We start from the raw sequence: 26,527 nt of genomic DNA, 5'->3' as shown, positions 1-26,527 counted from the left end.
AATTCCGAAGCATAGGGACCTATAGGACCGAGTAGAACTGTCCCATATGATTTCCAACGAACGGCTGGTGGATTTGAACTGCTGACATTTTGGCTAGCAGCCCAGCTCTTAACCACTGTGTCACCAGGGACTTTTAGCTCAGCCCGAACCGGGACCTGTGGGAGGGGACAGCAATGAGGGCTCTTAGCAGCAGCCCATTAAGGGGAGTGTGAGGTGGAGACTCGGTTTCTGAGAGCCCTTCAAAACGTTTTGAAAACCTCTACGCACACTTAGGGTACTGCCACCATTGTTATTATCTGCACTTTGGCTTCCGATTGTTAATTTCTCTCTAGGCTGTAATAGGGATCCGGCAACGGCCCACGGTCAGGCCTGGGGGAAGTGGGATGAAGGGTCTGGCCAGCGGGAATTCTAGAGCCTCTTTGCGGAGGAGGGCGCGGGGTGGGGCCCACCTCCTCCGGAGCGGCCCGGCGTCGCCGCTTTAAGGGCGGCGGCCGCGCGAGCAGGTCTATGGTAATGAGGCGCCGCCGCCGCTCTGCAGAGCTCGCCCGCCAGCCCGCCGGGGAGGCGAGGGAGCGCGGGGCTGGGCCCGGGGCTACGGCGACAAGCAGCAGCCGCGGCAGGGACTCGGGGAGCGAGCGGGCGGCGCGGGATCGTCTGGGGCGGCCGGGGCTGGGCCCGGGTCGGGGCAGGCAGCTCTGCGGGTCAGGTGGGCGATTCCTCGGGGGCGGAGTAGGCGCCCCGGGGCTTGAGAGCCAGGGGGCCGGCAGGGCCAGGCGCGCCGCGGAGCCCGCGGGCGCAGGTGGAGAGAGGCGGGCGCGCAGGTGGAAGCGCGGCGGCAGCCCGCGGTGGTCGGGGTGACCCGGGCACGGGCCCGGCTCGAGAGCTGTTGGAACCCAGGCGCATCGGAGGGCGCAGCGCCGGGCCCCGCCGAGCCATCGAGGCGCAGGCCCCGTGGGGCGCACGGGCGGCCCCCGGGAACCGGCGCCCCGGCCCGGGCATGAGGCGAGGCGGGGCCGCCAGGAGCCGGAGGAGGAGCCGCCGCCGCCGTTGACCCGGCCGGCCAGGAGCAGGGAGAGATGCGGGGCCGGGCTGCTCGCGCCCCCCTCCCAACGCCGTTGCCGCTGCCGCTACTATTGCTACTGCTGCTGCTGTCGCCGCCGCCACTACTGGGAGATCAAGTGGGGCCCTGTCGCTCCTTGGGGTCTGGGGGACGCGGCTCTTCGGGAGCCTGCGCCCCCGTGGGCTGGCTCTGTCCAGCCTCCTCCTCGAACCTCTGGTTATACACCAGCCGCTGCAGAGCTGCGGGGACCGAGCTGACTGGCCACTTGGTGCCCCACCACGATGGCCTGAGAGTCTGGTGTCCCGAATCTGGGGCCCACATTCCCCTGCCGCCGGCCCCTGAAGGCTGCCCCTGGAGCTGCCGCCTCCTGGGTATTGGAGGCCATCTCTCCCCACAGGGCAAGCTCACTCTGCCTCACGAGCACCCATGCTTAAAGGCCCCACAGCTGAGATGCCAGTCTTGCAAACTAGCACAGACCCCAGGACAGGGGACAGGGGAAGGGTCAGCAGGAGAGTCCATGGGCGGGCGTCGGAAAAGGAATGTAAATACAGCCCCCCAGTTCCAGCCCCCCAGCTATCAGGCCACAGTGCCTGAGAACCAGCCGGCAGGTACCCCTGTGGCATCCCTACGAGCCATAGACCCGGATGAGGGTGAGGCAGGTCGGCTTGAGTACACTATGGATGCCCTCTTCGACAGCCGCTCCAACCACTTTTTCTCCCTGGACCCAGTCACTGGTGCTGTAACCACAGCTGAGGAGCTGGATCGTGAGACCAAGAGCACCCATGTCTTCAGGGTCACGGTGCAGGATCACGGCATGCCCCGTCGCAGTGCCCTGGCCACGCTGACCATCTTGGTGACTGACACCAATGATCATGACCCTGTTTTTGAGCAGCAGGAATACAAGGAGAGCCTCAGGGAGAACCTGGAGGTTGGCTATGAAGTGCTCACTGTCAGGGCCACAGATGGTGATGCCCCTCCTAATGCCAATATTCTGTACCGCCTGCTGGAGGGGCCTGGGGGCAACCCCTCTGAAGTCTTTGAAATTGATCCTCGCTCTGGGGTGATCCGAACCCGTGGTCCTGTGGATCGGGAAGAGGTGGAATCCTACCAGTTGACAGTGGAAGCAAGTGACCAGGGTCGGGATCCAGGTCCACGGAGCGCCACAGCAGCTGTTTTCCTGTCTGTGGAGGATGACAATGACAATGCCCCTCAGTTTAGTGAGAAGCGGTATGTGGTCCAGGTGCGGGAGGATGTGGCCCCGGGGGCCCCAGTACTCCGGGTCACAGCCTCGGATAGAGACAAAGGTAGCAATGCCCTGGTGCACTACAGCATCATGAGTGGCAATGCTCGGGGCCAGTTTTACCTGGATGCCCAGACTGGGGCTCTGGATGTGGTGAGCCCCCTTGACTATGAGACAACCAAGGAGTACACACTACGTGTGCGGGCTCAGGATGGTGGCCGCCCTCCGCTCTCCAACGTCTCTGGCTTGGTGACAGTGCAGATCCTGGATATTAATGACAATGCCCCCATCTTCGTCAGCACCCCCTTCCAGGCTACCGTTCTGGAGAGTGTCCCCTTGGGCTACCTGGTTCTCCATGTCCAGGCCATTGACGCTGATGCTGGCGACAATGCACGCCTAGAATATCGCCTCGCTGGGGTTGGGCATGACTTCCCCTTCTCTATCAACAACGGCACGGGCTGGATCTCTGTGGCTGCTGAGTTGGACCGGGAGGAGGTTGATTTCTACAGTTTTGGGGTAGAAGCTCGAGACCATGGCACCCCAGCACTCACTGCCTCGGCCAGTGTCAGTGTGACAATCCTGGATGTCAATGACAACAACCCAACCTTCACCCAACCAGAGTACACGGTGCGGCTCAATGAGGATGCAGCTGTGGGCACCAGCGTTGTGACGGTATCAGCTGTGGACCGTGATGCTCACAGTGTCATCACCTACCAGATCACCAGTGGCAACACCCGCAACCGCTTCTCCATCACCAGCCAGAGTGGGGGTGGGCTGGTGTCCCTTGCCCTGCCGCTGGACTACAAACTTGAGCGGCAGTACGTGCTGGCTGTCACTGCCTCCGACGGCACACGGCAGGACACAGCACAGGTTGTGGTAAATGTCACCGATGCCAACACCCACCGACCTGTCTTTCAGAGCTCCCACTATACAGTGAATGTTAATGAGGACCGACCAGCAGGCACCACAGTGGTGCTGATCAGTGCCACAGATGAGGACACAGGCGAGAATGCCCGCATCACCTACTTCATGGAGGACAGCATTCCCCAGTTCCGCATTGATGCAGACACAGGGGCTGTCACCACCCAAGCTGAGCTGGACTACGAGGACCAGGTGTCCTACACACTGGCCATCACCGCACGGGACAATGGCATTCCCCAGAAGTCTGATACCACCTACCTGGAGATCCTGGTGAATGATGTGAATGACAATGCCCCTCAGTTCCTGCGGGACTCCTACCAGGGCAGCGTCTATGAGGACGTGCCCCCGTTCACGAGTGTCCTGCAGATCTCAGCCACTGATCGAGACTCTGGCCTGAATGGCCGGGTTTTCTACACCTTCCAAGGGGGCGATGATGGAGATGGTGACTTTATCGTAGAGTCCACATCCGGGATTGTACGGACGCTGCGGAGGCTAGATCGTGAGAACGTAGCGCAATACACTTTGCGGGCATATGCAGTGGACAAGGGGATGCCTCCAGCCCGCACGCCCATGGAAGTGATGGTCACTGTGTTGGATGTGAATGACAATCCACCTGTTTTTGAGCAAGACGAGTTTGATGTGTTTGTGGAGGAGAACAGCCCAATTGGGCTGGCTGTGGCCCGGGTCACAGCCACTGACCCTGACGAAGGCACCAATGCTCAGATCATGTACCAGATCGTGGAGGGCAACATCCCAGAGGTCTTCCAACTGGACATCTTCTCGGGGGAGCTGACCGCCCTGGTGGACTTAGACTATGAGGACCGGCCTGAGTACATCCTGGTCATCCAGGCCACGTCAGCTCCTTTGGTGAGCCGGGCTACAGTCCATGTCCGCCTGCTCGACCGCAATGACAACCCCCCAGTGCTGGGTAACTTTGAGATTCTTTTCAACAACTATGTGACCAATCGCTCCAGCAGCTTTCCCGGAGGTGCCATCGGCCGCGTGCCTGCCCATGACCCTGACATCTCTGACAGCCTAACTTACAGCTTTGAGCGCGGAAATGAACTCAGCCTCGTCCTGCTCAATGCCTCCACAGGGGAGCTGAGGCTGAGCCGGGCACTGGACAACAACCGACCTCTGGAGGCCATCATGAGCGTGCTGGTGTCAGGTAAGGAGAGGCCCGGGGGGTCTTGGGGCGAGGGTGACCTCAGGGGAGGGTCTGGGCAGCCATTGGAAGCAGGGGGCCATTCAAGAAGGAACTGCTGACCTACCTCTCTGCCTGGTGCCTGGCACAGAGGTTGAGGGGGCCAGAACCAGTTTGGGAAAAAGCCCTAGAAGTCCTGGCAGCTGGTGCAGGCCCCGCCTGCTGCCCCAGGCTGGGCTAGGCTGCTTTGGTTGGCTGCCCCCAGCCTACCAGCCTGTGACGCGGTGGGGGAAGTATTCTGAGGCTGCCCTGGCTGTGGCTGCCAAGAATTGTGAAAAAAGGCGGGTGGAAGACTGGGGGCCAGGAGAGCTGGGGGAGGGGTAGAGAGGCCTGTGGAGGAGAGGCTGCCAGGCCCCCTCAGCACCCCTTCACGCCCTTGTCAGGCTATTCCTGTGATCTCATAGAGCCTTTTAGCAGAACTGAGGGTCATAGGGGCACAGGGTTGCCGCCATGGGGTCAGGACCCTGCAGTCGGGCCTCTTTTGGCCCCTTCTTGCTCCCGGCTGAGCCGCAGACCGGCTGACGAGGACTTTGTCTAGCGCGTTCTTTTCCCTCCGGGCAGAAAGAGCCTGGCCTGGCTACCCCTCCAGAACTCCTGCAGGAAGTGAGGCCAGAGCTCATTGTCTCTGTCCAAACAGACCCCACTGTCAGAGGCCCCGGGTTCGGGGTCCGGCTTGAGGGAGGGGCTGCAATAAAGCCAGGGGCAGGCTGAGGCATTCTGGGCCCCCTTGCTACCCGCCATGGGCTGTTCTTAGGATGCCAGGCCTCCCCTTCTGGCTGTGACTCGCTCAGGCTCAGGCTCAGGCTCAGGGAATGGGGTGTGGGGACGAGGGTGAGTCAGAGGACTGCTGGACACCCCAGGGCACCTGATCTGGTGGGGAGAGAGCAGAGTCCCAGGAGTGTGGGAGCCTGCCCAGGACCCAGGCTGGGGCATTCCTGCTGCTTGCCCAAGCGCTCAGCCTGCAGACTCCCTGGACAGCAGGGCTGGGGGAGGACAGTTGGCGGGGGAGATGCTATCTTTTCTGTCAGCTCTGGGAAGTGAGAGGCAGCGCAGAAGAAGAGACCAGACACAGGGAGCTGAGACCCCTCCCCAAGCCTGGGAACAACCAAGGGGCAGCAACAACTCATGAGGGACACATTGTTAAGTGCACCTCCTGAGGATGGCTGTGGTCCCCCTACTCTAGCTGAGTGGAGCTCAGTCTTTAGACGCATCAGGGAAGGGAGGAAAAGAACCTGGCAGGCTTCCATTACCCGTCCGGGGAGTCTTACCTGGCCTGTGAGCCCGGTGGAGTGAGGGGCACTCCAGAATTCAGGCATGGGTCTGGACCTGGCTTCTGCCCCCTCCCCACTCATCATGGCCTGCCCCTGGCCAGGGGACATAGATAGAGGCAGGGAGCATGTGCTCTCAGGGGCTGTGAACAAGGCTCTGTACTTCTTGATGCTTCATTTTCTCCTGCGTGGGGAGGATGTACAAGACTGGAGTTCCTGTGTCCCTTATCCTGATGTATGCCATGGGACTTGAGGTGGGAAGAAGGTGGAAAGGAAGGGCCTCTCCCTCTTGTCCTCCACCCCGAGCCTGCCCTAGATGAGTATGGAGGAACACAGAGATGGGCAGAGGAGGTGCTCCATCCCAGACCTTGGGTCCCCTAGAATGGAGGTAAGGGCAGGGGCAGCACCAAGGGCCTTGGCCAGCCCTTCTGTCCTTCGGCTCTAGCCCCACCCTCTCTCCTAAGCCCTGACCCTTGGAGGCAATCACCACGGCAACCTCAAAGTTCAGGGAGGCTGGTTGAGGGAGAATTGACTCCCACTGCCCCTTTGTGTACCTTCTCATATTCTTTGTCTCTTCTTTCTTTTGCATCCCTGTCCATGTGGGGGGTGGGGGGGCCCTCCCGGCCTTCTCTCCCCATCTTCTGTGTATGTCTCTCCTCCTTTCCCACTTTCTCCGTCCAGCCTGGCTCTTTTTCTGGGTCTTTGTCTTACCCTGTTTGGTTTCTGTGTTTATGCTTCTCTGTCTTCCTCTTCCCTTGCTCTCCGTGGCTGCAGCTGCCCCAGCTTGGGCCAGATGGCTCTCCTGCAGCCTGAATTCTCCTGGCTCTTTCTTGCTCTGCTAGGACACACAAGAGCTCCTGCCCATGGCCACTTGGCCCCCACAGCATCAGATCCCCTCCCAGCCTACAGCCTCCAGTGGCACATCTGCCAGGGAAGAGAGGCTTGGAGCCTAATTTTGCCCCACCATGGGACCTGGCTCTTTTCCAGGCGAGGCTGTCTGGGTGTTGGAACAAGTAGTGTTTCCTGGGGCTGGAATCTATCCCAACTCCTTCTTTTTTGATCAGGAGGATGGCTCAGGCAATGTACCCTACACCCCTGTTTGCACCACTGCTTTTGCACCTGGAGGTGACCCAGGTCAAAGCAGGAGAGAGGAACAAAGAGGCAGGAGAGAGCAGTCAGCAGTAGTTTGACTACTCGGGATGGGGGACAATAGCAGAGGGGGCCGGTGGCTACAGATGGTGGACCAGATGGGAAGCAACAGAGACTTGCTGGGTGAGGGACATAGGCGGGGCCTGGAGGGGGGACACAGGGAGGAGTGTCTGTCCCCAGAGCTGAGGGGTGGTGAGGCTTCCCTGCTCATTGGCCTTGACCACCCCCTCCCCATCTCCAATCAGTTAAGAGCACTGCGTGGAACCTTGAACTGCTTTCCGCCTAGAGGGAATATCCCGTCAAGGAATCTTTGGGCAGATGCATCAGGTACACACGGGCCCTGTGCCAGCTAACCTGCATGTAAGGGGTTCTGAAAGAGAGAGGACTGTAGAGTCTGAGGGCATAAATCTGGGCAGGCTTCCTGGAGTAGGTGAGTGTAGGGCAGGCTAGACGACTAGGATGGCTATGGGCTAGTGTCTGGGTGGATCAGGTAAAAAGCAGCCTGTGCGTAGCTTCTAGCCAAGAGCAGGAGGAGCAGAGGGGGGTGATGACAAGCAGGCTTGTTGGCGAGAGAAAGCGGGCCATGCAGTCTCAGGCAATGAGGCTGGAGGGCTGGTGGGCTGTGGGCCGAGAATGTGGCTGAGCTGGGTGTCTGCCTTCAGCCTTCTCAGGCTCAACTGAGCCACCTGGTATAGTCAGCCACATAGAAGCGGAATCTATTCCCAGATTCCTTGTTCTCCTACACACCTACACCACCCCAGAAACACTGACTTCTGCCCATCCCTGCTAAAAAAATAGAAAAACCAAACTGATTGCCATCAAGTTGATTCTGACTCATGACAACGTCATGTGTTACAGAGTAGAACTAATCCACAGGGTTTTCATGGCTGTGACCTTTCAGAAGCAGATTGCCAGGCCTTTCTTCCGAGATACCTCTGGAGGTTCAAACCACCAACCTTTCAATTAGCAGCTGAGCACCTGACTGTTTAAATCACTAGAGGACCCCCAACCTTGCTAGAGAGTCCCTTTTTGTATTTATCCCAGGCCCCTCCTGCTGAGTTTTAAGGACCAATTCTTCACTATGGAGACAGAATGGATTCACATAACACCATAGAGCTTCCTGAACACCTACTATGTATAAAACATCGCAGTAAATTAAAATATAAATATCCCTTATAGAAGTCCAAGCCATTTCCCTCTCCTCTTGGGCCCTAGCTTTCACTTTTGCACTAAATAAAATCCATTCTGCTGTGTAGGTACATTCAGGTGTGTGTGGCATTTCTGAGCCTAGATATTGACGGTGGGTGTATGGGACGAGTGAGATACCATCGAGAGTGTGTGTTAATACTTCGCTTTTTATAAGTGAGTGTGTGGCCCGGTGGATGTGGCAGACATTTGGGGGTAATGGAGTAAGCCAAGTGGGCAAGGAGTAGCTAGAGGCCCTAGGGCCAAGGGAGAGATCAGCCCAGTTGGGCCCTGGGGTCTCTGGGTAGAGAGCTGCCCAGGCCTTCCTTCTCTGCCCACACTCTGGCCCCACCTCCGAACCGCCCCTGCCTCCAGCATCAGGGCAGTGGGTGTTGCAGCCACTGGTAAAGGTGGCTCAGCTGGATTTCCTGGGGTGGGGCCCCCCAGGCTACCCTCAGCAGCCAGAGAGCTGGGCTGGAAGAATGCTTTGTATGGGGTGTTGCCATGGAGATAGTGGGCTGGCGCCCAAGCAGCCACAGGGCTCAGTGGGAGGAGGAAGGGGTGGCCCACTGACCCAGTTCATCAGGCTCCCTACTCCCTTGGGGGGATGCACAGCTAGGATCAGGGTTATGGAGTGTTGAGATGGAGAGACTGAGGAGGCGCGAGGGTGATTTTTGTGGGTTTCTCCTGTTTTTTTTTTTTTTCTCCTGGTGCTTTGGGCTCTGTAAAGAGGTTAAAAGACAAAATAGGGGTCCAGTGCAGGGAAGCCCGGCTCTGGAAAAGGGAGCAGAGGTACAGCTTGGGAAGGAAAGAGAACCACAAACATTAAATGGTACACCACTTCACAACAGTTTTGGAAAAGAATATAAACAGAACTTCTGAAAATCTGATCCTCTTAAGCATCTTCAGGGTCTGATCCCTCAAGGAGCGACCTGCCCACAACTGACATCCCTCATGGGAGCCCCTTCTGGGTCGCTGGTGCAGGAGTGTGTGGGCTGGATTTCAGACTCCAACTGGCTCCCTCCTCCGAGTGCGCCTGCCCCCCCAACCCAGGGCCCAGGTCTATGGCTTTGCACTCCTACCCTCCCCACCCCCAGGCCAGGTCCTAACCCTGCTGATCTCTCTGCAGACGGCGTGCACAGCGTGACGGCCCAGTGCGCGCTGCGCGTCACCATCATCACTGACGAGATGCTCACGCACAGCATCACGCTTCGCCTGGAAGACATGTCGCCAGAGCGCTTCCTGTCGCCGCTGTTGGGCCTCTTCATCCAGGCGGTGGCAGCCACGCTGGCCACACCCCCAGACCACGTGGTGGTCTTCAACGTGCAGCGCGACACCGACGCCCCTGGTGGCCACATCCTGAACGTGAGCCTGTCTGTGGGCCAGCCGCCCGGGCCCGGGGGCGGGCCACCTTTCTTGCCCTCCGAGGACCTGCAGGAGCGCCTGTACCTGAACCGCAGCCTGCTGACGGCCATCTCGGCGCAGCGAGTGCTGCCCTTCGACGACAACATCTGCCTGCGTGAGCCCTGCGAGAACTACATGCGCTGCGTGTCTGTGCTGCGCTTCGACTCGTCCGCGCCCTTCATCGCCTCCTCCTCGGTGCTCTTCCGACCCATCCACCCGGTCGGGGGGCTGCGCTGCCGCTGCCCGCCCGGCTTCACAGGCGACTACTGCGAGACCGAGGTGGACCTCTGCTACTCACGGCCCTGCGGTTCCCACGGGCGCTGCCGCAGCCACGAGGGTGGCTACACCTGCCTCTGCCGTGAGGGCTACACTGGTGAGCCAAGGGAAGGAGATTCTGGGGGGTTTCCATAGAGGATTAATACTACAGTGCAAACACTAGTCAGGCTAAGTAGCAGTAAGGTACAGGCTACCTAGCACAGACCTTGCTTGCTCTTTTACAGACCCTGCTTGCTCTCTTAGAGACCCTGCTTGCTCTTTTACAATAAGGTAGTGAGGAACGTGTTCCTGGGTGATGTAAACTGTTAATGCACCCAGCCATCTGAAAGGTTAGAGGTTCTTGTCCATCCAGAGGCACCTGGGAAGAAAGGCTTTCGATCTACTTCCACAAAATCAGCCACTGAAAACCTATGGGGCACAGTTCTACTCTGCCACCGCAGATCAAAACTGACTCTAAGAAACTGGTTTTATTGAGGAGGAAGAGCTAGGGCTCCTGTGTAACTAAAAGGTCAGAGCTGCCTCTAGAACCAGTCTGGTTGGGTTTGTATCCCAGCCTTGCTTGCTGCTTAGTAGCTGTGTGACCTTGGGCAAGCTACTTAACCTCTCTGTGCCTCAGTATTTTGAAATGAAGATAATGCTAAAGATTGATTGTGACGGCTAATTTAATTTAGTACATGTAAAGAGCTGGTACGTGGAAAGCGTTGGCTGTGATTTAAGGAAACATTGAGATTAGGTGACTCGCTCCAGGTCTCATCTCACAGCCTGCTTAGAGATGAGGCGGGGCCTAGAACCTGATCTTCTCCATTGCTGGGCAAGTTACCTTTTGGAGCTGCAACAAGTGCTTTTCTCCCCAAACATTGAGGAGAAGGCACAGAAGAGCTGTTGGGGTGAGGGGATAGACTGGATGTTCTAGAAGGTTCTTGTACTTGGGTGGCCCTCAGCAGAATAGTTGCACACCTACCCAAGTGCCGGTAAAGAAGGTCCTGGCCAGGAGGCCTCTCTGTTGGTCTGTGAGCAGGGGTCATTACACAGGGGTCTCTGTCCCCAGCCTCTCCCAGGAACACTCACCACCTCTGCTCTGTGCTCCTGACCCTACCCTGCAGGCCCCTGTTTTTCCTCAGGACACCACTTCTCCTTTTCCCCCATGGCCCCTTTCCTTCCAGGTGTCTTAGGCCCCATGTGCTCTGTTTGCAATGCTGGGAGTGATGTTGGCAGCAAATTCGTGGTAGGCAGGTCCCACTGCCTTGTCTGCTGCCCAGAACTTGCCTGACTTGACTCCTCTCTGCTGCTGCTTCTGTGGGTGGGGAGGGGTGTGCTGGGGGAGGGGAGAGGGAGTCTTTGTCCAGGAGGATGGGAAGGGGGGCTTAGAGTAGGTGAACAACAGTTTCCATGGAAACAAGAGCCAGTCACTAGGCACAGGAGCTGAGAACCTATCTCTAGAATCTGGGAATAGTGAAGGAGAGAAAGGCACCATCTGATGTTGGAATTTTCAGCTCTTCCACTGAATCCAAGCTGCTTCTGGGCTCAGTCTTTCTCTAAGTGTCTTACAAGTGCACAGAGGTCCTTAGTCTGGACCCCAGTGCTCAGAAGTCTCCGTGGGAGCTCCCTGCCCCATTCCTGGGGCATCCCCAGCTTCCCTCCCCCACCCTCGCATAACTCAGACAAATCCCAGTGGAAGCCTGGTCCCATCCCCAGGGAGAGAAACTGATCCATTGCCTGACAGGGACAAAAGCACCAATGGGCGGAGCGGGGGCTGCACTGCTGTCTGCAGGCCCTTCTCCTCCATCCACAATCACCCCTGCAGGGGCAGAGTGTCCCCTGGCTTGCCTGGTAGCCATGACACCAAAGGGTACTAAGATCTGGGGTCTCATGACCAGGGGTTCCAGCAGGCCTGTGCTCAGGAGACCCAGGCAAGGGTATGGAGGGGACTGGGGGCTTCAAGGGAACTTGCAGGGGAGTGGTGTGCAGGGTTGTGGTGAGAATGGAACAGTGGACCAAACAGAACCCCAGGGAGGAACAGGGCTGTGGTTTCATAGATCTCAGAGACGGGGAGTGGCGATGCCTGGGGTAGTCTTGGGGGTGTATGGGAGTCATAAGCTGCCATAGGAGCTATCACTGGCAGGAAGGGAGGGGGATGATCGCAGTTCCCCTCCCCCTCCTCGGGTGCTTGATACTCACCCTGCCTTTTCTCTTGCCCAGGTGAGCACTGCGAGGTGAGTGCCCGCTCAGGCCGTTGCACTCCGGGTGTCTGCAAGAATGGGGGCACCTGTGTCAACCTGTTGGTGGGCGGCTTCAAGTGTGACTGCCCATCTGGAGACTTTGAGAAGCCCTACTGCCAGGTGACCACGCGTAGCTTCCCCGCCCGCTCCTTCATCACCTTCCGGGGCCTACGCCAGCGCTTCCACTTCACCTTGGCCCTCTCGTGAGTGGCTGGATTCTGACTGAGCATCGCGGGGCGGAGGGGGGGAGTGCAGGTGGGAACATGAGGTGCCTCTTACTCAGTGGACAAGGTGAGAGGTCAGGCAGAGGGAGCTTAGACCCAGAAAGGCCTCGCAGCAGGTTGTTGGCAGAGCCAAGTCTGTGCTCAGAGTTGCCTTTGCATTTTGCCAGCACACCTTTCTCGCCCACCGAGGTCCGCCTTCCACTTCCCCCACCCCACCCTCGAGGATGGGGAGCCAGGATGCCAGGGTTTGGGTTTGGGCCCATTTTCCACATTCTAGCACCATGAGCCATATACTCTTGGCCAAGGTTTCAGTGCTCTGGAGAGTCCTGGGTTGGATCAGGTGCTGGTTAGGTGGCTGGGGTCCAGGTGAGTACCCCACTTCGTGCCCCATCTCCCACTCCTGATCAGGTTTGCCACGAGGGAGCGCAATGGGCTGCTGCTGTACAATGGGCGCTTCAATGAGAAGCATGACTTTGTGGCCCTCGAGGTGATCCAGGAGCAGGTCCAGCTCACCTTCTCTGCAGGTGAACCCAGTCAGCCTCGTCCTTGCCCTTCTCCCAAAAGCCCCATGTCTCAGCCTCTGACCACTTGCCCCAGCCACACACTCTCCCAGCCCAGCCCCAACCATGAGCTTCCCCCTTCCCATTCCCAGCCCTTGTCTGGTGTTCCAGCTCACCTGTTCTTTCCCCAGGGGAGTCAACCACCACTGTGTCCCCATTCGTGCCTGGAGGGGTCAGTGATGGCCAGTGGCACACGGTGCAGCTGAAGTACTACAATAAGGTGGGTGCAGGAAGGGGACAGAGGAGCTGGAGTCTTCTATTCTTGATTCAAAGAATCCTGGTGGCACAGTGGTTAAGAGCTAAGCTGCTAACCAAAAGGTCAGGGGTTTCAACCCACTAGCTGCGCTGCAGGAGAAAGAGGTGGCAGTCTGCTTCCATAAAGATTACAGCCTTGGAGACATTTGGGGGCAGTTCTGCTCTGTCCTATAGGGTTGCTCAGAGTTGGAATCAACTCAATGACTTTTTTTTTTTTTTTTTTTGGTATTCTTGATTCAGGTGCTCCCCCTATGCCCAGACCTGGGACACATTGCCTCTGGCAGGGGGTGGGGAACTGGGCATGACACTTTTGGCAAAGAGAAAGGGCATGGGAACTTGCCACCTTGCTGGGGCATTCCCACTCCACTGGGCAGAGACTTGGATGGATGTTGAGAAAGGTAGTTCAAGGCATGTCAGGTAGCGTGTGTGTGTATGTATACACCTATGCATATGTGTGTGTAAACATACACAAAAGCGTGTCATTGTGTGCTGGTGTGTCTTTGTGCCTGGCCTATGAACCTAGTGGGTCACCTGTCCGCTATTTCTCTTCTGTGCTCATCCCTGTCCACAGCCTCTGCTGGGCCAGACAGGGCTCCCGCAGGGCCCATCCGAGCAGAAGGTGGCCGTGGTGACCGTGGATGGCTGTGACACAGGGGTGGCCCTGCGCTTCGGAGCTGTGCTGGGCAACTATTCCTGTGCTGCCCAGGGCACCCAGGGCGGCAGCAAGAAGTGAGCAGCGGAGAGGGAGGGCCAGGGCATGGGGTGAGGGGCAGGGAGGGAAGGTGTAGACCACGGGCGCTAGGGGGCTCAGAAGTGTGGACCAAGCCAGGTGGGGCCTTTCCTCTCTGTGCTTCCTCAGCCTCTGCTCAGGCCTTGGCGGAGGCAAGATTGGGGAATTGGGGCACGGTTTGCTGGGGCAGTCTGGGGACAGAGTGGGTATGAGGTGAGAGCCGTTCTAGGCTGGGGGCATCTCTTGGACCCCTGCCTAGTCCCTTCCCTTCTCTGGCAGGTGGCAGGGCTTGGAGAGAGGGATGAGCCAGAAGCTCCAGCCTCCTCCTTCACCATGCCACCATTTTTGCTACGGCAGGTCTCTGGATCTGACAGGGCCCCTGCTGCTGGGTGGGGTGCCTGACCTTCCTGAGAGCTTCCCTATCCGTACGAGGCACTTTGTTGGCTGCATGAGGAACCTGCAGGTGGACAGCCGGCATGTGGACATGGCCAATTTCATTGCCAACAACGGCACTGTGCCTGGTATGGGGGCCTGGGGGTAAGGGCAAGGCCTGGAGCCCAGTGCAGAGAGGAGAGGCCACGCCTGGTATGTGCGGGTCTCAAAGACCCCTCCTGGCACTGCCACAAGTTTTCTATTTGGAAGCCTCATCCTGGGGTCCCTGAGCCCCCTTCTCTCCATTTCAGGCTGCCTGGCCAAGAAGAACGTGTGTGATAGCAACACCTGCCACAACGGGGGCACCTGTGTGAACCAGTGGGATGCGTTCAGCTGCGAGTGCCCTCTGGGCTTCGGGGGCAAGAGCTGTGCCCAAGGTAGGAGGAACAGCCATCAGGGGCCGGGACCTGGGAGCTGTCAGCCATGCTGGGAGCACCGGCAGCATTGGCAGCACTGGGCAGGGCTCAGCTGCTCGGGTGTGGGTGGAAAAGCATGTCTGGGCAGAGCCCTGAGAGGGCAGCACAGGAGACAAAGGGCCCAGTGAGTGGCAGGCCTGGGCACAGTGTGGGGTGGGCCCAGGGCAGGTAAATACGCTAGAGGGCAGGGCCAGCACAGAGCAGGGCACTAGGAGAGGCAGCACCTGCCTGCCATGGAACCACTATCACTGGGCATCATATCCCCTGGGACACTCAGCTGCTCCATCCCTCAGAGTCGTACTGTATCTGCCTCCCCAGAAATGGCCAGTCCGCAGCGCTTCCTAGGCAGCAGCATGGTGGTTTGGCATGGCCTCTCGCTGCCCATTTCCCAGCCCTGGCACCTCAGCCTGATGTTCCGCACACGCCAGGCCAACGGCGTCCTGCTGCAGGCCGTCACCAGGGGGCGCAGCACCATCACCCTGCAGGTGGGCCTGGGGTAGGAATGGGGCAGTTGGGCTGTGGGCGCAGCCGGGAGTGGTCTCCAGGGTGCTGGATGGAGAATTGGCTGGGCGGGGTCTTTTCTTTCTCAGAAATGAGGAGGCAGCTGGATCAGTTTGGTGGTTAAGTGCTGCCATCTGTTGGGCTCAAGGGAAATAGCACTTTCCTCTCTGGCCTCTGCATAGGTTTGGTGGTCCAGGAAGGGGGACAGTGGACTGGAAGAAGAGCAAACTAAGGTGATCCACTAACCCTCCTTTCTTTCCAGCTGCGAGAGGGCCATGTTGTGCTGAGCGTGGAGGGCACAGGGCTCCAGGCCTCGTCTCTCTGGCTAGACCCAGGCCGGGCCAATGATGGGGACTGGCACCATGCACAGCTGGCACTGGGAGCCAGCGGGGGCCCTGGTCATGCCATCCTGTCCTTCGATTATGGGCAGCAGCAGACAGAGGGCAACCTGGGACCCCGGCTGCACGGGCTGCACCTGAGCAACATCACAGTGGGCGGAGTGCCTGGGCCAGCCAGTGGTGTGGCCCGCGGCTTCCGGGGCTGCTTGCAGGTTAGCATCCTCCCTGCCCTCCACCCTTCCCACCACCTGGAGGCTGCCCCACTGAGGGCCAGCACTGCACCTGTCCCTCCCAGGGTGTGCGGGTAAGCGAGACAACCGAAGGTGTTAGCAGTCTGGATCCCAGCCTTGGGGAAAGCATCAATGTGGAGCCAGGCTGCAGCCTGCCAGATCCCTGTGACTCGAACCCGTGTCCTGCCAACAGCTATTGCAGTGATGACTGGGACAGCTATTCCTGTAGCTGTGATCCAGGTATGACAGGGACCCAGGGAAATGGGGCAGGTTAGGGGGTGCCTGGGGTCTTGCCCTGGCTCTGCTATGTGACCTTAGACCAATGACATCATCTCTCTGAGCTTCCTACGCCACAGAGCCATTGCTAGCTGGTCTGATGCTCAGAGTGGATGGAGTGGATAAAGGTGGGTTTGAAGGAAGACAGTGCCAGGGGAGGGAGAGGATTGAGCCTCTCCTGTTGTTCTCCAGGTTACTATGGTGATAATTGTACTAACGTGTGTGAACTGAACCCGTGTGAGCACCAGTCCGTGTGTACTCGCAAGCCCAATGCCCCCCACGGCTATACCTGCGAGTGTCCTCAAAATTACCTTGGGCCATACTGTGAGACTAGGTGAGTGTACCAGGGGCCTTGCTTGTCTCTGGTGTGTGCCTCAGTGCCCCAGGAGCTTCGCAGAGCTGCATGTGGCTACACCAGGCGGGAGTGGCAGATCGAGCTCACACCTGCCTGGGCCCCTCTCTGCAGGATTGACCAGCCTTGCCCCCGTGGCTGGTGGGGACACCCCATGTGTGGCCCGTGCAACTGTGATGTCAGCAAAGGCTTTGACCCGGACTGCAACAAGACAAGCGGCGAGTGCCACTGCAAGGTGACAGCCCAACCTAGGCCTCCGATTTCCCCTCAGGCCCTCGAGGGAGACTCTGGAGAAGGGAGACTGTGCAGAGAGGATGTGCCTTTGCTCTAATGGCGAAGGGAAGTAGCTATTTGTCCTCATGTGTCTGGGTCCGGGGGACCCATGACCCACATTTAACCAGTGAGCACTGGGTCAGCTGTACCAGCAGTTTGCCGCCTGTTCTGGCTGGTTTGCGTTTCACTACTTGCTTATTAGCTGCAAGTCATTTTCTGTTGTTGAATGTTGTGAATCTACTCCTGGAGGGAGGGACCGAGGTTGGGGAGCCCCTCTGCAGAGGGGACACAGCTGAATGGCCCGTGAGCATCTGGGGAAGAGCATCTGAGCCTGAGTGACACATACTGCCTTGTCTCTCCCAGGAGAACCACTACCGGCCTCCCGGCAGCCCCACCTGTCTACTCTGTGACTGCTACCCCACGGGCTCTTTGTCCCGAGTCTGTGACCCTGAGGATGGCCAGTGCCCGTGCAAGCCGGGTGTCATCGGGCGCCAGTGCGACCGCTGTGACAACCCTTTTGCTGAGGTCACCACCAATGGTTGTGAAGGTAGGAATCCCAGGAAAGGTGGGCTGCCCTCCCCACTGTATCCCTGAGGGTTAAGGAGCAGGGCTGGTTGCAGGCCCGGGGATGCTGGGAGAGCCTGGGCGCAGCTGCACAGGAGATGCTACTCCTGGGTGACCCTATCTTCTCCCCTGCAGTGAATTATGACAGCTGCCCACGGGCCATCGAGGCTGGGATCTGGTGGCCCCGGACCCGCTTTGGGCTGCCCGCTGCAGCCCCCTGCCCCAAAGGCTCCTTTGGTAGGTGTTCAAGGCTTAGTGTGTAACATTGAGGACTTGGCTGAGAGAAAGGAGGCTAGGGCAGGCCACCCCTGACTACACATCCTGGGACCCTGCTTTCTGGCCTCCAGGTCCTAGAGACCCCATCTCCCACCCCTCCTTGGCTCACTGTTCCCTGTCCTCCACGGTTGCCTAGGGGTGCCTCCATTTTGGATTCTTCACAGAAGTGCTGAAAAGCTTGCATTGTGCCCAGCACAGGGCTGTGTACTAGGGATTCAAAGAGGAATCACACAGGGTTTCCATCCTCAACTAACTCACTGCTCAGGACTGGAGTTAGGCCCTTAGAAAGACAGGCAGTCTGGGGAGGAGGGGGTGTTAGGTGCTGTCACTGGGGACCCAGCCCAGGATGGGGGCTTGCACTGGTTCTGGGTTGACAGCCAGCAGAACTCATAGGCAGCGAAGTGGCAGAAGAGCATGAGGTGGTGGCTAGAGTGGGCAGGGGTGTCTGGGGGCTCAGGAACGCCCTGTGCCCTGTGCTCCCCTCGCCCTTGCTTGGGCTGCCCTTGCAGAGATTTGGCTCTGGTGTTCAACGCACCTGTCTCCCTGTTCTTACCTGAGCAGTAGGAGGGCAGGGCCCTGATCCACTTGTGCCCCTGACTCTGACTCATGAGGTGCCAACCCGGCAGTACTTCTCAGCCAGGCCTTGGGGGCTTCCTAGGTCTCTGCCTGAGGCTGGCTTCCTTTCCCAGGGACCGCTGTGCGCCACTGTGACGAGCACAGGGGATGGCTGCCTCCAAACCTCTTCAATTGCACATCAGTCACCTTCTCAGAGCTGAAGGGCTTTGTAAGTGAAACCCCTCGTGGCTGTCTCCTCTGAGTCTCACTTTGCCCCCTGAACTTTGAGAAGAGAAATTTGGAACTCTTCAGGCGATCCCCACCTAGAAAGGCGACATCTCTCCTCTCCTGAGGCCCTTTTACTCCACACTTCCGGTTCTACTCTCTGGGTGCCCTGTTCCCACCCTCCTGCTGACCCCACATTGTCCCTCCCCCTCCCATCTGGTCTGGGTGTCCTAGGCTGAGCGGCTGCAGCGTAACGAGTCAGGTCTGGACTCAGGGCGTTCCCAGCGGCTGGCCCTGCTTCTGCGCAATGCCACACAGCACACAGCTGGCTACTTCGGCAGCGACGTCAAGGTGGCCTACCAGCTGGCCACACGGCTGCTGGCCCATGAAAGCACCCAGCGGGGCTTCGGGCTGTCTGCCACACAGGACGTGCACTTCACCGAGGTGGGGGTTGGAGGCGGCAAGGCTGGTGGGTTAGGTGGGGGTCACAGTGAGTGGACTGATCCTGGGAACCTGGGGTGTGGTGTGGGAAGCACCTCCAGTCCCTGCCTTTGGGGACCTCCCAGCTGGGATGAGTCCTCCATGAAATCACCTGAACACAGCCCAGCACCTGGGTAATTTAGATACCCTCTTCCCAACTTTTTTCACATCAAGGTGCACATAGGAAATAATAATTTTGTATTAAGGCACGGGCTGACCAGGCTTCTCAAAGCCAGAGGCCTGGTATAACAGCTGGGAGGAGTCAGGATCTCACAATATCTGTGTGAGCCGGGTGCAGGGGCTGGGAAGTTCTTATTTAGAGAGTGTCTAGAAAGAAAGGTTAGAGGTAGTGCATCCGTGACTGGAACGGGCAGTGCAGTGCAGTGCAGTGTAGTGCAGGGGTGCTTTCCAGAGGTGGGGTGAGCGTTGAGGGAAGGTCATGGTGGGTAGGGAGCTGCCGGCTGGCCTGGCACAGGGTGGGGCTTGGTGGAGGAGATGGGAAAGTGTGCTGTGATCTTGGCCACGCCCATTCCAGAATCTGCTGCGGGTGGGCAGTGCCCTCCTGGATGCGGCCAACAAGCGGCACTGGGAGCTGATCCAGCAGACGGAGGGCGGCACTGCCTGGCTGCTGCAGCACTATGAGGCCTACGCCAGCGCCCTGGCCCAGAACATGCGGCACACCTACCTCAGCCCCTTCACCATCGTCACGCCCAACATCGGTGAGGCCGGTGTCAGGGCTGGGGGCGGGCTGTGGAGAGGGCACCTGGTGAAGGCAACTGTGCTGGGCACGTGCCAACCTCACGGGGTCTGACCTGGGACCACCCTCCTCCCAGTCATCTCCGTCGTGCGCTTGGACAAGGGGAATTTTGCTGGGGCCAAGCTACCCCGCTATGAGGCGCTGCGTGGGGAGCGGCCCCCAGACCTGGAGACCACGGTCATTCTGCCTGAGTCAGTCTTCAGAGGTCAGTGGTGGGCCAAGGGGCAGGTCAGAGGCTGGGGCCCTGGGGCATCTGTGCAGACTCCCCAGAGGGCAGGGCCCAGCTGAGTGTGACAGTGTCCTGTTCCCAGAAATGCCTCCTGCGGTCAGGCCCGCAGGCCCCGGAGAGGCCCAGGAGCCGGAGGAGCTGGCACGGCGGCAGCGGCGGCACCCAGAGCTGAGCCAGGGAGAGGCTGTGGCCAGCGTCATCATCTACCGCACCCTAGCTGGGCTGCTGCCCCATAACTATGACCCAGACAAGCGCAGCCTGAGGTGAGCGGCTGGGAGACAGGAGGTGCAGATGGGGGAGGCGAGTGCTGAGGAATGGAGCGGCGAGGGACTGAGGGCATCTCTGAGGGATGAGAGTGTCTCCCATCCACCGTGGTGATGTGTGCCTTCCTGCCCCTCCATCAGAGTTCCCAAACGCCCTGTTATCAACACACCTGTGGTGAGCATCAGTGTCCATGATGACGAGGAGCTGCTGCCCCGTGCCCTGGATAAGCCAGTCACCGTGCAGTTCCGGCTGCTGGAGACAGAGGAGCGGACCAAGCCCATCTGTGTCTTCTGGAACCATTCGATTCTGTGAGCTGTCACCACTGTCCTTCCCTCTGAGGCTCTGGGCTGAAAGCCTCTGGGCTCCCCCACACCCTCCATCCTTCTGACCCCTTCCTTCCTCATGCAGGGTCAGTGGGACGGGCGGCTGGTCAGCCCGAGGCTGTGAAGTTGTCTTCCGCAACGAAAGCCACGTCAGCTGCCAGTGCAACCACATGACGAGCTTTGCTGTGCTCATGGACGTGTCCCGGCGCGAGGTTGGACCCATGGGCAGCTGCAGAGCTCTGGGTGGGGGCCCAGGCCCTGCCCTTCTTAATTCTCCTGGTCCCTGCCACTTGCTCTACAGAATGGGGAGATCCTGCCACTGAAGACACTGACATACGGGGCCCTGGGGGTCACCCTGGCTGCCTTGCTGCTCACCTTTGTCTTCCTCACTGCCCTTCGTACCCTGCGCTCCAACCAGCATGGCATCCGACGGAACCTGACGGCTGCCCTGGGCCTGGCTCAGCTGGTCTTCCTCCTGGGCATCAACCAGGCTGACCTCCCTGTAAGATGCCCCTCCTCACCCAGAGACCCTCCCCAACTTCCAGCCCTCTCAGGCTCCCTCACGAACCCTCCCCAGGCCCCCACTCCAGTCCCCCCGCTCCTGGGGCTTTAGCTCCGATAGGGAGCCCAGTGCTCGGCACCTGCTTTCCTCTTCTCTAGCTCCCTCTCCGTTGCCCAGCATCTTATAGGGACCACCTTCTGGCCCAGATGTCCCCTGAAGCAGCTCCCAAGAAGCACCCTGGCCTGCCCTCCTTCCCTCCTGAGCTGAGGAGACGGTGCTGGGGGTGGCCCTGTCACTGACCTGGCCTGGGCCCTCAGTTCGCTTGCACAGTGATCGCCATCCTGCTGCACTTCCTGTACCTCTGCACCTTTTCCTGGGCTCTGCTGGAGGCCTTGCACCTCTACCGGGCGCTCACCGAGGTGCGCGACGTCAACGCTGGCCCCATGCGCTTCTACTACATGCTGGGCTGGGGCGTGCCTGCCTTCATCACAGGTACCCCACCCTGTCTGAACCTCGGCGTTCTGCACCCCAAGGCCCTAGGCCCCAGGGGAACTTTTTCAGAGCTATCCCTCCAATTTAACCCCGGCCCTTAGGCCCCCACCCTGGGGCACAGAGCCATCCCTGGGGCTGGCAAGGACAGATAGTGGCCTGACCCCTTTACCATGCTCCTTGCCAGGCCCTGACCCCCAAGCCCCTGATCACCCCTTCACCTGCTGTTGTCACTGTGTTCACAGGTCTAGCTGTGGGCCTGGACCCCGAGGGCTACGGGAACCCTGACTTCTGCTGGCTGTCCATCTACGACACACTCATCTGGAGCTTTGCTGGCCCTGTGGCCTTTGCGGTGTCGGTAGGTTCAGGGAAGTGGCTGGAGGTGAGTCAGCTGAGTGTGGCTTCGAGATCCCCTTTAGAAACAGCTGAGGCTGCTGGTCCCCATGGGGTGGGTAGGAGCTATCTGTTCCCTGGTAATCCCCTCACCCCTCTCCCTCTCTTACCTAGATGAGTGTCTTCCTGTACATCCTGGCAGCGCGGGCCTCCTGTGCTGCCCAGCGGCAGGGCTTTGAAAAGAAAGGCCCCGTGTGAGTATAGGGTGTGGGGGCCTGGGCAGTGGGCTGCATTGGTCTAGGGGCCTCGTGGCGGGACTCATGGCTGTCCCTCCCCAGCTCGGGTCTGCGGCCCTCCTTCGCTGTGCTCCTGCTGCTGAGCGCCGCCTGGCTGCTGGCCCTGCTCTCCGTCAACAGTGACACCCTCCTCTTCCACTACCTCTTTGCTGCCTGCAATTGCATCCAGGTATGGCTGGGGAAGGACAGGACCCAGGCCTTGTGGGGCGCCCCATGAGGAGGATGAGAATCTGGGCGGTGGGCGCTGGATAAGCTCTCAGTCACTCACTGCCTGTGCCCTGCCAGGGTCCCTTCATCTTCCTGTCCTACGTGGTGCTGAGCAAGGAGGTCCGGAAAGCACTCAAGTTTGCCTGCAGCCGCAAGCCCAGCCCCGACCCTGCTCTGACCACCAAGTCCACCCTGACCTCGGTGAGAAAGCCAGGGTTAGGGGATGCAGGGTTGAGGTCTGGGGGTGGGTAGGGAGGGAGGGAGTATTCTCTGTACTTTTTGTTCCATTTCCCCCTTCCTTTTCTCCATCTCTACATCCCTTTCTGGGAGGAGAAAAGGGGATTGAACAGTCATGTGTGGCCTGAGAATGGGTATAGTAAGGAAGTGGTGGAGATGGGTAATAAATGACCAGTAATTTTGAGTTTGGGTAAATTTCGATAAGTTTCCTGTGTCTCTCCAGGATGCTCTCAGTTGACAATTCTGTTTACCATTTTTTACTAACAAGCTCTTATACAGCCCAGTCCAGGGAACTTAGGGTGCACAGCCACGGCAGAACTATGACCACCTGCCAGACCCTGATGGAGGAAGGGGGACAGCAGGGATTCAGGGCCTCCCTCTTTCGGAGCTGGGCATGTGGGAGGTAGAACTTCGGGCCAGCTCCCTCCGCCCTTCCACATCCCAGCCTGGGCAGGCCCCACCCCGCGCTCCACTGCCCTTGCCTCTCCACCACATACCAGCCTCTCTGTTCCCTGCCTAGTCCTACAACTGCCCCAGCCCCTACGCAGATGGGCGGCTGTACCAGCCCTACGGAGACTCAGCCGGCTCTCTGCACAGCGCCAGCCGCTCCGGCAAGAGTCAGCCCAGCTACATCCCCTTCTTGCTGAGGTGAACCGTGGAGGTGGGAGGGCGGGAGGGGAGGAAAAGACTGTGGATGCCAGACCGAGGCCAGCCAGATGCTGGGAGCTGAGTTGCAACACCAGGGCTGACACAGGTGGCAGCTTGAGTTGGAAGAAGTAAGGGACATGAGACAGGGACTGGGAACACCAGGGGAGAGAAGAGGACGACAGGACACTGGGCAAGGGGCCAAACTGACCCCTCCAGCATGGTCTTGTCTTCTTAGGGAGGAGTCTACACTGAATCCTGGCCAAGGGCCCCCTGGCCTGGGGGACCCAGGCAGCCTATTCATGGAAGGTCAAGACCAGCAGCATGGTGAGGATGGAAGCCTCCAGTGGCCAGTGGGGCAGCTGCCTGGCTTTGGCTGAGGGGTGGGTGGAGGTGAGTGGGCCGGCTGTGATCTCTCCCCAACCCCCCAGATCCTGACACAGACTCTGACAGTGACCTGTCCCTGGAAGACGACCAGAGTGGCTCCTATGCCTCGACCCACTCGTCAGACAGCGAGGAAGAGGCAGAGGAGGAGGAGGCAGCATTCCCTGGAGAGCCGGGCTGGGACAGCCTGCTGGGGCCTGGCGCTGAGAGACTGCCCCTGCACAGTACCCCCAAGGGTGGGCCAGGGCTGTGGCCTTTTGGGGGGCAGTGAGAGGGCAGATGACCTGGGGTGCTTGGGAAGCAAGATTAGGATGGGGACTCTCCTAGCCGTCTGCCTTCTGTGGGCCTCATCTGCTTACTTCCTCATCAGATGGGGGCCCAGGGCCCGGGAAGGCCCCCTGGCCAGGAGACTTTGGGACCACAACAAAGGAGAGTGGTGGCAGTGGGGCCCCCGAGGAGCGGCTGAGGGAAAATGGAGATGCCCTGTCTCGGGAGGGGTCCCTGGGCCCTCTTCCAGGCCCTTCTGCCCAACCGCACAAAGGTGAGTAGAGCACCCCTACCTGCATGCTCTGCCCCTCAGTGCCATGCTCCTCCTGCCTGCTTCTCCTCATGGCGCCTGCCCTCTTGGCCCACAGGCATTCTCAAGAAGAAGTGTCTGCCCACCATCAGTGAGAAGAGCAGCCTCCTACGGCTACCCCTGGAGCAGGGCACAGCGTCTTCCCGGTGCTCCTCGGCCAGCGAGGGCAGCCGGGGTGGGCCTCCTCCCCGCCCACCTCCCCGGCAGAGTCTCCAGGAGCAGCTGAATGGGGTCATGCCCATCGCCATGAGCATCAAGGCAGGCACAGTTGATGAGGACTCATCAGGCTCTGAGTGAGTGTGGCTGGTGGGCGGGACAGAGTGCAGCCCCTGAGGCCCTGGCTAGACTCAGCACTGCCTCCAGGTCTCCCCAGGCTATCTGGATGCCAGTCAGAGGACGAATGGGCAGAGTGTAGTCCAGCTCCTTTATAAGGATATGCCCACAAACCAGCGTGCCCATGGGCCATGGGGTGTGGTGCACCCCCCTCCTGGGCTCTGTACATCCCAGTCTGGCCTAGGGCAAGGTGAGGGAGGGTGGGGAGCTGGGTTGCTTTTCTGTTTCCTTCTTCTGGTGGAAGCTTCTCCCTGTCCTCTCCGTTCTGACTAACCCTCTGTCTGCCTTTTCTGTTACTTTCCTTTCCTGCCTCTCCAGATTTCTCTTCTTTAACTTCCTGCATTAACCCTGGGCCGGTGGTCCCTACACCTGAGGCTCCCCCACCTTCCTCAGCTGCACTCATGCCCCTACTCCTGTCTTGTGCTTTATCCTGCTCCCCGCTCCCCACCGCCTGCCCGCAGCAGCAGTGAGGAAACATCCATCTGAGGAGCCCGAGCCTTGCCAGGAGGGGCACCTACCCCACCCAAGGCCAACTAGTGCCAACTCCCTCCCCCACCACCCCCCTCACTGCACTTTGGACCCCTGGGGCCAACATCTCCAAGACAAAAGTTTTTCAGAAAAGAGGAAAAAAGAATTTAAAAAAGGATCTCCACTCTTCATGACTTCAGGGATTCATTGTTTTTATATGCTGGAGACTGACTCCCCTTTCCCTTCCCAAAGAGGATAGGCCCTCCCTCCCAGGACGCGCCCCAGCCTCTCCTCAGTTTCCCATCTGCTGTGCCTCTGGGAGGAGAGGGACTCTTGGGGGGGGTCTGCCCCTCAGTTGCCATCACCAAAAGGAAAGGACAAAGCCACATGCCCCCAGGGTGTCCAACCCTGCAGGCTGCACCGGGCAGACCTCAGTATGGCGAGGCGGTCGGTCGGGTATACTGCCTCTCCCAGGAGCTGAAAAAGCCCTGTCCTGTGAGGGGGCAGAAGGACTCAGTGCCCCCGGACCCCCAAATGCTGCATGAACACATTTTGAGGGGAGCTTGTGCCCCCAGGTGGGGGCGGGGCCCCCCAACCCCTCTCCTTTTCCTGGACTCTGGCCCTGCGCTACAGCCCAGACGTTTGCTCAGTTTGCTGACCCAAAAGTGCTTCATTTGTTCCGCCCGCCCTGCACTTGGGGAAGGCCAGTCATGTGTTAAGTTGCGGTTCTTTGCTGTTGTGTGGGTGGGATCAGGAGGAAGAGTAAATACAGAGTGGCCTCAAGCACAGGTTTCAAGTCTGGGTTCTGGTTTCCACTCGCCCGCCCCCCCCCACCCCCTGAAAATCAGACAGACCCTGCTTTGTCTGACCTGCTGTGGCCTCTGAGACATGTTCTATTTTTAACCCCTTCTTGGAATTGGCTCTCTTCTTCAAAGGACCAGGTCCTGTTCTACTTTCTCCTTTACCCCCTGCCAGTCCCTGCGAAGAGAGAGTTAATATATATATATTTTTTATTTATTTGCTTTTTGTGTTGGGATGGGTCTGTGTCCAGCCCCAGGGGGTCTGATGTGGCCGTCACAGGTTGGGTGTATACCCGGCAGCCCTGGCGTGGGGGCCTGGCGCCATTTCCCTCAGTCCAGGCTGTCATCCCTCCTCTTCCCCGTTCTTCCAATCCCCTCCTCCGTTTTGCCAACTGCACTTCATTTGAGTCACCATTTACTCCAAGCACATGCTCCAGACTTGTCACACTGACTTTCCTTCTGGGGCAGGTGGCAAGAAAAAGAGGCTGTGTGCAGAAAAAAAATGTTCCTGTTTCTCATTTGTAAGGCTGGTCTCTGGGTTTTCTGCCATGGTATTCTCCCCCTACCCTCTCCCCTTGGCAATTCCTGCAAAGGGTTAAAAATTTAACTGGTTTTTACTACTGATGACTTGACTTAAAAAAAAACAAAAAAAGATGCTGGATGCTAACTTGATACTAACCATCAGATTGTACAGTTTGATTGTAACTGTAAATATGGTAGGGGTTTGTTGTTTTTGTTTTCATTTCCCCATACTACTGAATAAACTAGTTCTGTGCGGGTCGGGTCGAGTACTGTCATCATGTGCTTCTCTGTGATGCCTGGTTTCTGGAAAACAAAAGAGCAAGCAGAGCCCTGAAAGCTCTGGAAGCCTCCAACAGGACAGGGGGACTCATATGCTACTTCGCCGATGAGCTAGTCCCTCTCCTGGCCCTCCCCTGGCATCTCCAGTAGTGCTCCCCAGATAGCCTCACCAGCCCAAAGCCCATGTCCTGGCGTTTCCCAGGAAGACGTGGAGGGCGGGTGGGCGGGTGAGTGTCAGCCTCACAAGGACAGGAAGGGCTTGTCTGGCT

General features: G+C 58.9%; 1 protein-coding gene across 1 annotated transcript; it reads left to right on the top strand.

The window, feature by feature from the left end:
• Positions 1–1,031: 1,031 nt before the first annotated feature.
• CELSR2 (cadherin EGF LAG seven-pass G-type receptor 2) lies at positions 1,032–26,391 on the top strand. The gene is made up of 34 exons (XM_023547437.2): positions 1,032–4,389; positions 9,157–9,804; positions 11,907–12,129; positions 12,559–12,674; positions 12,842–12,930; positions 13,537–13,694; positions 14,053–14,216; positions 14,379–14,504; positions 14,862–15,028; positions 15,307–15,594; positions 15,678–15,852; positions 16,081–16,222; positions 16,355–16,475; positions 16,877–17,060; positions 17,213–17,314; positions 18,043–18,137; positions 18,368–18,577; positions 19,149–19,332; positions 19,447–19,575; positions 19,682–19,862; positions 20,004–20,171; positions 20,272–20,398; positions 20,488–20,688; positions 21,006–21,180; positions 21,423–21,535; positions 21,685–21,764; positions 21,849–21,975; positions 22,092–22,214; positions 22,771–22,898; positions 23,134–23,222; positions 23,327–23,515; positions 23,650–23,820; positions 23,915–24,149; positions 24,651–26,391. The coding sequence occupies exons 1-34, from the start codon at positions 1,077–1,079 to the stop codon at positions 24,673–24,675; spliced, it is 8,766 nt and encodes a 2,921-aa protein (XP_023403205.2). The 5' UTR covers positions 1,032–1,076; the 3' UTR covers positions 24,676–26,391.
• Positions 26,392–26,527: the final 136 nt, after the last annotated feature.

This window comes from Loxodonta africana, chromosome 3, assembly GCF_030014295.1.
Source record: "Loxodonta africana isolate mLoxAfr1 chromosome 3, mLoxAfr1.hap2, whole genome shotgun sequence".
Taxonomy (NCBI): Eukaryota; Metazoa; Chordata; class Mammalia; order Proboscidea; family Elephantidae; genus Loxodonta; species Loxodonta africana.
The sequence above is the reverse complement of the archived record's forward strand: the minus strand, read 5'-3'. Positions and strand labels throughout refer to the sequence as shown.

Bases quoted from the DNA above. Each gene is read 5' to 3' on its own strand.
- CELSR2 (XM_023547437.2), top strand. From the start codon at position 1,077: ATGCGGGGCCGGGCTGCTCGCGCCCCCCTCCCAACGCCGTTGCCGCTG. The intron at 16,476-16,876 runs GTGACAGCCCAA...TGTCTCTCCCAG, and splicing joins GCGGCGAGTGCCACTGCAAG to GAGAACCACTACCGGCCTCC. The intron at 22,899-23,133 runs GTGAACCGTGGA...TTGTCTTCTTAG, and splicing joins TACATCCCCTTCTTGCTGAG to GGAGGAGTCTACACTGAATC.